This window comes from Odontomachus brunneus, unplaced genomic scaffold (genome assembly GCF_010583005.1).
Source record: "Odontomachus brunneus isolate Ranch 3 - 2012 unplaced genomic scaffold, Obru_v1 Obru_scaffold_054, whole genome shotgun sequence".
NCBI classification, from domain to species: domain Eukaryota; kingdom Metazoa; phylum Arthropoda; class Insecta; order Hymenoptera; family Formicidae; genus Odontomachus; species Odontomachus brunneus.
The window spans coordinates 487,459-496,319 of record NW_022639504.1 but is presented as its reverse complement, the minus strand read 5'-3'; the positions used below and the strand labels follow the sequence as shown (position 1 = coordinate 496,319).

At 41.0% G+C, this 8,861-nt stretch overlaps 1 protein-coding gene across 2 annotated transcripts in view; it reads right to left on the bottom strand.

The window, feature by feature from the left end:
* The window catches only part of LOC116845611 (integrin alpha-PS2), a 75,539-nt gene that overhangs the window by 27,167 nt on the left and 39,511 nt on the right, over nucleotides 1-8,861 (bottom strand). For both annotated transcript variants that reach the window (XM_032818514.1, XM_032818515.1), the window contains exon 4: nucleotides 3,529-3,697. In XM_032818514.1, coding sequence (XP_032674405.1) covers nucleotides 3,529-3,697 — 169 coding nt within the window. The remainder of the gene's footprint in view (nucleotides 1-3,528; nucleotides 3,698-8,861) is intronic.

Sequence of the window (8,861 nt, the reverse complement as noted above, 5' to 3'; positions counted from 1 at the left end):
GCAAACAACAACCACGCCACGGGTCCCTAAATCCGCTCATGAATAAGTTCGTCGTTTGCCGTCGTACATGCCACGTAGCTATGCGCGTTGTGTAAGACCGTCTTCGGTACACAATGCGCGGCGTTCCGCCTCGCGACGCCCATAAATAAATTTGCGGAAGATATTCTCGGATGCTGGGAGCTTGTTACTCTCGCACTCGGAATCTGGTCGACGCTCGCGGAGAGAGAAAACGAGATAGAAAGGGAGGCGAGGGCGAGGGTGAGAGCGAGAGCGAGAGCGAGAGAGAGAGAGAGAGAGAGAGAGAGAGAGAGAGAGAGAGAGAGAGCCGAGAGAAAAGCGACGGGCATTTAATACCGACGGAAAAGGCGACTCGCCGTCGCGATAAAATAGCGACGTTTGACTGACTTCGGCCGACGACTCGACGCTAAAAAGTCTCTACGATTCTCGGGAAAAGCGGCAGCGAGTCGTTTGTACGTTTGACTCGGCTCCTACAAATTGTTTAATTGCGTGGCCGTTGCGGAATTTCTGGACGATGAGCTCACGTCGTCGAGCGAGTCGGCACGTTCGCGCTTCCGTACCGTTCGCGTTCCGCGAAGATTTCGTGACCAGCTACTTCGGTGAATTCTGATAATATTTATCTGGAAAGCGGCCAGTGCATACACGCGCAGCGTACTGACGTCACCGGCGCAAGGAGAATGTTTTCTTTTCAATTGTTTGCAGTGTCGTCTTGTCGCGCGCTATTTTGTTTTTTGCTCCATTTACGTGAACGTGTCGACTATTCACAGTTGATTCACCAGCAAGCATATGGCCTTTATTCCTATATCAAATATTTTCGCATTGAAGTTTGCTAAGAATGTTGTATAAGAGTTGAGAAGCGTGCGCGATATTTTTGAAAAATCTTAAAATATTGGAAAATATTTTTTTTTCTTATACTTCATAATTTCGAAGATATTTGCTTAGGCACAATTTTGTCGAATTCGAGAGTTTCGATCCTTAAACGTGCAAAAAGATACGTGTGTCTCCTATTTTCAGTTGCTCCATGATATATCTCAAGCCTACTGAAATCGATACGTTCCATATTTCTCTCCTTGTCAGTCACTCTACTTAAATTCGGTTCGTACGAGGAACGGATATTCGACTCCTCTGTTAAACGACCGGAAGTGCGTCAGTTCGTACGCCGTAAAGTACACGCAGGCAAGCGCCACGGAGGTTGCCGAAACACTTGCCCGCGCGCGACGCGAGGAAACCGCGACTTTAATAAGTAAGGAGGAAAGTGCGATTCTAAAAACAAACGCGCGATGTTATTTTCGCGTGCTCGTGAAACGGGAATCTTAAGCCACGCCGATGCAAACTGCATTGTTCACCAATGAGATTTTTGCAAGTAGTCTGTAAAACAAATGTAGTGTCAAGATACTGCAATTTTCAGAGAGACCGACGATAAAATATGAAAGTGACTCAAGTGAAAAAATAAACTTGAAACATAGCGAGTTAATGCTTAATTGTCTTGGAAAGAAGTTTCCTTCTTTCAGAGGAAACGTGAGACGATGAAACTGTACAGCGAGGTCAGCTCGTCAGAGACCAGGCATATTTAAAGGCACGCGTATCTAACGAATATTAATACTTACAAAAACAATTACGAATATTAACAATTCAAAAACAAAGTATGAAAACAGTTTTATTCTTAACTTTTTCTTTTACGTGAAAACATCCTCTTTTCGCGCGGTTCACCAATTATGAAATTCCAATTGTGAATCACCAATTATGAAACACTCTGTACAATTCGTCTGAGAATATTGATAACTAATCTCGAGAGGAAAGATAAACGTGATAACAAAGGATGTTATTTAGGTTAAAAAATCAGGAATTCACAGGGATCAAAATATTGTTTACAAAGGAAGTAAAGCTTTTTCTGATTTGGAAGCAACAAATACTTGTTAGGTTATAGATATTAGCTTATAAGTAACAAGAAAGGACCAATAAGACTCAATCCGCGGCAGTTGGCGTGCAAATTGAGATGCGCGGGGCATTAATAATTTTTAGTTAATTGTGCATATATATCATTTAGTTTTTAAATTCATTTAGTTTTTAGATTCGGAAATTTTCCATCTTAAATCACCCGCGATCTAATCGACCTTCCATTCCCGTTGTTTCGAATCGTTCGAACTTCAATCTCTCCATGTTTATCTCAAACCTCCCTAGTTTGTTTCATGTTGCATCTTGAAATCACCTTCTCAATATATAATTTAGGATCGTTAGGTGTGGTTTCGTTGCTGAAGTTACACTCGGCGCGCTCGTTGATGTAAATACTGAGATCATCGCTAATTAGGCCCGATATGCCCATAAATCGCCGCGGGGCGGGCGAGGCAGTGCCGAAAGTCGATATGTCCTTTGTCATTAAAACACGAGGCAAACCTACGTGGTCGGCAGGAAGTATTCTGTTACATGGCGTATTTATGGTCGCTATACTTCGAAGACACGACCATATGTCGGGCCGGGATACTCGTCGCCCCTTGTCGCGGAGGAGCTTCGTCTCCGTAGGATCCTCGTGGAAGAGGACGAGAAGGATTTACTTTCAGACACGAAGCACGCTACCCTCTCGCGCCTTCGAAGGATGCCTTCGGCGCTGCCTGTTTACAACTGTTTATAACGCCCGGCGAAGGCAGACGCGCACAAAAATCCTCAAGATATCCTCTCGTTCGTTCTTTCTTGTAAACCGTGCTATATTCGGCGCGACGACACGACGCGCGCACTATAAATCGTGCCGGCGCCCTCGAGAGTTCGATACCGACGGCGACGAGGAGGACGGTGAGAGTGGAGATTAAACATTCGCCGGTGGATCGTTCCGTTTGCTTTGCAGCGAAGTCGTTTTCGTTAGGAGTCTCGGTCGTTTTGTTAACAGTGGCCGCGGACGGGTGGAAGTCGCACACCATCTCTGAACCGCAGATATTGAAGATTGAAGTGCGAGAAACGATGTTCTCGTCGAAGAGAGATCGATGGTCAGCGAGGAAATTTTATTTTCAATGAGCTTTGTGATGCGTCCAATACACGGAGCAAAATTATCCGATAAAAAGTCATCAAACGAATGTTTCTGATTAAACATCGATGCATTTTTATATCCGATCTAGAAACATTCGATGAGAAATATCGATTATTGATATTTTGATCGGTTTATCTGATGAAATGTCATCATGATTGGAAGTATTCGATTAAATTTCATCGGACACAAAAATTAATCGTGATTTAATCGGAAATATTCGTTTGAAACTTCTTATCGTGTAATTTCTGCCGTGTAGAAGAATTTGCTTCTCAGCAAATCTCAAGAAATAAATTTTTCTGATGGATATCGAATGCGTGGTGCAAAAGTTTCGCGATTCTTTTTTTTCCATTGACTTTGGCATCATCCGCAATTTTATCTGACTTGTCGTCGAGCAAACACTGGACAAATATTACGAAATTTTCTAGGCAAAATTCGCACTCGATAGACTTCTGAGACGTAGCGAGAGATTTCGTGTAGCGAAGGAAACTTACTCGAACGGCAAGGAGAGAACTCGCGCGAGTCGTTGAAGTTGTTGACGGCGACCCAACAAGTACCCACTGGCTCTATTCTATTACCCACTGTGGATTCCTTGGTCGTCTTATCGTTGGGGTCATATTTCGGTTGTTGCATGGAGAACCAAGTATATCTGGGCGCACACGCCTGTGAACATAAAAAAAGATTGCGCATTATTAACAACGATATTTCGATGCCTTTTGCGGTGACAAACGTGTAGATCATCTCGTGATAGGGTCATATATTATTGAAGCTCAACTTGTAAAAATATCATAATTTAATATAATTTCAAACTGTATCTAAACGCAGGATTTCTGTGTGTTCTTACGACTCAGATTTGGTTCTAATAAGCAGAAATTTCGTTTCTTTCAACCAATTTTTTTCTCTACATAGTAATAGAAATAAAGTGCAATTGAAGAATGGTTATTTCAGATGTTCTTCGTCAGTTAACAAATAATATGCCGGAAATGGATTCGCGTTGATTCATTCCAAGTATATTGAGATCCCTTCCAGAATTCATTTATCACTGTATATGAAATAATTCTGATATCGTAATGAATGGTCAAGTGGGAGATATAAATCAGGAAAATTGAGCATTAAAGAATTTCGCGGAGCTTTCTCTACTTCCTGATAAGAAAAATGACACATCGTCATTACGATAAATTGCCCATTCGGTGATAAATTTATGGCGAGAATAGCGACCGCAAACGCATTTGGTAACTTAAGGAAGCATGTTGCGTAATATCGCGCGAATCATTGCCGCGTTTAGCACTTCCCGCGAGATGCATACTCACGTGCGCGCGCGTCTTGATCATACTCCGGAGATAAAAATTTTCCGCTGCCGCATAATTTTCCCCGCCACTGGACGTTACGCATTAGCAGGCATTCGATTACCGCATACATCATTAATACTCAATTCGTTCAAAGGCCTCGAGCCTCTCTTCTCGCAAGTACGCGTTACGTAGACAAGTCGTAATTTCATTCCATTTCAGTAATGCACGAATGATCTTGCAAACGTTCATGACGTTGTCGACTAGCTCTTTCAAGCCGGATATCCCTTTAGTCACGGATATTAAGCTACGTCGCACAGCACATACAGAACATGGCAGATAATGGGACTGCTTATCAATGGCCGAGAGTTTCTTTCGGGCTCTAAAGACGCTGTAGCGGTATTGCCAAAAATCTCTCCCAAAACTTGAAAAAGATTACGAAGGTGCTTTCCGAATTTTAAATCGATTTTGAAACCAGCAACAGCTGGTACAGCTTCAAGACTCGAGAGGCGCAGCGTTTCTCGAGCTCCGTAAGAAATTTTGGATGGCGCCCCTACGGCGCTCTTGAAGAGCAAAGGACTCATAATTATCTTGAAAAAAAAGAGAGAAACATCAAACGTTCGTGAGATTTTAAACGGACTCTGCACGCATTTGGCGACATGTACTCGTAGGTAATTTCGAGTCGCCGGACGAGCGACGAAGCACGCTTCGTAAAAACCACTTCGTTAGACGACCCAATCCGGCCACGAGCTCTCTCACGCACAATGATCGTCGCATTACGTCAATCATCTGTACTTGACCAAGCAAGCAGCAGCAGCAGCAGCTGATGACCTTAATAACGCGGCGTACATATCCAAGCGCTGTAAACGGCGCTATTTGCGCTCGATGCTGCGGCAGCTACGTTGTAAAAGTCTCTCTCTCTTTTCCTCTCTCGAAATACGCGCGGAACTTGTCCCGACAGCTTATCACGGCGCGCGCTACGTATCGCCGCGGATAATTTGTTGAGATCACGGTGCTACGTATAACCGAACGAGCGCCACCGCGTAGATTCATCAGGTGGATTGAAGAGCCACGTTATGACTTGCTGATATTTGAAATGCCTCTCAAGGCTGAGCGGCATGGCGTTAACATAACCAGGCTGCACGAGATAGCCTCTTATCGCCGGGGTACATTATAGGCTACCGAGGCAAAGGTATCGCAGGCCTTTTCACATTTTTGCGATTACTCACGATAATGAGTAACAAAAGGCCGACGGGATCCATCGTCGGAAAATTATCTTAAGCTACACGGACGGAGCGTACATGGAAAAAAAAGATTTGCTACATATAGACAACTAACATTATTTGCTGTATTAGCCACTTTTTCTTTGCTGCAGGAGCCAATTTCCTTCCTATGATAACAAGAAAATTTGCTCCTGAAACAAAAAAAGTAGCTAAAGCAATAAATTATGTTTAGTTGTCCATCTGTAGCTACGCTAGCCACTCTTCTTGTTGTAGAAGCAAACTTTCCTGTTATCATAGCAAGAAAATAGGTTCCTGCTGCAAAGAAAAAGTAGCTAACATCGAATTATATTTAATTGTCCATATGTAGCAAATTAGTTTGCTGCTGCAGCAAATTATTTTTTTCCGTGTACGGATTCATACACTGAGAGAAAAGACTGGTAACTATAACAAACTGCATTTAGTTACAGAAATTCATTGAATCCTTAGTAACTAATATTAAATATGATAACAATTACCAAATATTTAATAGGTCGGGAGTATGATGTAATTGCATTCACAGTAACATCAATTAAATAATTTAGTAATAGTTACGTAATGTTAAATATTTAATATGAAATATATTACAGTTATGAACAGATATTTGATGATTGTTATGAAATTGTTGTATCCTATGTAATAAAAAATTCAGTAGGTACGAGTTCTATTTTGTTAAAAGTATAAGTATGTTTTTGTTAAAAGTATAAGTATGTTTTTGTTAAAAGTATAAGTATGTTTTGTTGCAGCACAACGAAAAATTCATTCATTTGCAGCTATTACATCGTTTCAATATCTATTATTACAAATAGTTGGTTGAACCTACCAAAAATTTTGTAACTACTACAAAATCGCTTACTTATTGAACTATTCAATAAGTTTTATTTACCAAATATATTCTGGAAGCAAATAAATTTTACTTCTGTCAAATAAATAATTTATTTTACAGAACTAAATTAATTAATAAATATTGCCATAGCTTTGGCCCGCCAAATATTTACGTCTACCATTTAGTAATAGTAACAAAATTTTGATAATATTTACTAAATCTCTTCTTTCAGTGTAGACGGTGCACGCGCCTTCGTACATCGCGCAGTGGAGTTCGGAAATAATGTTAAAACCTAGCATAAAATAACTAATCTTTCTAAAATCGTTTAAAAAATGTATTGTACGATTAATTAATAGAAAATGTGCCTGTGTGTACGTTTTTTATATGTATATATTAATTTTTTAGTCAAGTTAAAACTTAAACTCTGTACTTTTTCGAAGTATTCCCTGCACTAACTTGCACTATATTTTTCTTCTCCTTTCTCCACCAGGTCTCAACTATATACCTGTTTCTTTTTTAATTCCATAAGTTTATACTAATTCAGCGAAAAAGAACAGAATTTTAGTTTTTAATCAAACCGTTTGCATAAGTACAAAGTACATTGTTTTTTCACACTGCAATCTTGAAAGAAATTAAAACTCTCTAAAGTCATTCTGAATATATATTCAGATATTTTAATTAAACGTTTACATAGATAGATAAATTTCATTATTTTCATTAATTCGCATTTATATTTTATTTTGCTATTAGTATGATTAAAATAAATTATGAGGTAGTTTCAGTAAAATCGCACAAGTACATAAAATTAATTTCTGCTAACTTCAAATAAGGGAAAACATCCAGTAACACTTATAGCGCTTACTAGTTTCCGGCATCCCATCCAATAACACACAAAGTGTGCGGGAATCTATTAATTATTTCTTAATTATGTGTATCAATTATTACATATTTATTATTTATTTAATCGTTTTCTTCTAAAATCGCCACTTTAATAATCGACAACATCCGCGCAAGAGTGCCGAAAACAGTCGACAGAGTGCCGACTAGTGGACGTTATTTTCCTATAAGTCGGCCCACTGTGCATCGTTACGTAATTTGTCGTTGGCTAGTGTTTTAACGGGTTTTCAAGGCCGGCCCGTATAAATAAGCTTGCCGAGATGAACGCTGATTCTACATGCGCGAGGATCTCGCGAGGCGAGAGAGAAAGAGATCTCTTCAGAGAGAAGAGATGATTGTACACGAGCGCAACTCATGCTCGTGCGAACGATGCGCGCACGCATTATTAATCGCGATGCAATTAAGGCACGCGCTAGAACGACGCATCATTATACGCGTTATCTCTCTGAGACGTCGATGTCGATCGAAAAATTGCGAAAGTACCCCGCCCCTTGATTGAGTCGTTCTCCGGCGAAGACGTAATGAGGCCGACGATCGGCCCGCCCGAAAGAGTCGCTCTTAATGACGATCCGTTTTTCGGTCGAAACAATTAGACGAAGTCGGGTACGTAACTGTACTTAAACGACCCGCGTCGTTATCGTTCCCCGGTGAAGCTCGTAGTACGTGAGACCTCAAGACAAGGCGGGGGTATTCGCGCCGATTGTTCCTCGCGAAGTTTCGTCCACGTGGCGAAGCGCGGCTTTTGAAATGATGCCGGCGCGAACCGCAGGCTGATTGAACGTAACAACGATCGTCACGCCGCGCCGGCCCGGGCCCATCGACGATCGTCGAAGAGCGAAGATGAAGGACATGAAAAAAGAAGACGATGCGCCGAAGTGCCGCAATTTATCCATTGCGCCAGTTTAACTCAATCACTCCAGTTCGCCTCGGTTCGCTCTGATACGCGCGATCCGGCCGTTTGTGGACGCCGAAGTCGCAATACGGCGATGGTCATGAGTCCTCTGATGGGACCAATCTGTTGAGTGAGTTGACAACGCTTCTAATGAGCATATTATTTCACAGAATACGGTGAAGAATTTTTAGCGAAAATCGTGAGTTTGTTTATTCAGTACTGATCTAATTTAATCTTCTAATTTAATCTTCTGAACGCCAACCTGGTTGGCGAGTTCTAGCACTCTACTAAGTTGACGCGTCCCGAGTTGAAATTTTGATGCTATTTTGACACTCTTAAGGATAGTTTGTGCCTACTTAGATGGTTTATAGAAAAAACCTAGTTTGACGATATTGATACTCATTAACTTCTCTTTTGAACCTTTAACTTTACCTTGTCAAAATTTTGACGCTACTTTGACGCTCTTAAGAATAGTTTGAGTCTACTTAGATAATCTACAACTTGGGTGAAACCTATTTTGACGATATTGACACTTATTTCCGAGTTGAAATTTTGACCCTATGTTGAATCTTGAAATCACACCGCAGTAGGAGTTAAGATAGCAAAGTAGGTTCAATTCTAATGATACAATTTACTCCTACTTTGACCCTGATGATGTCTGAAATTT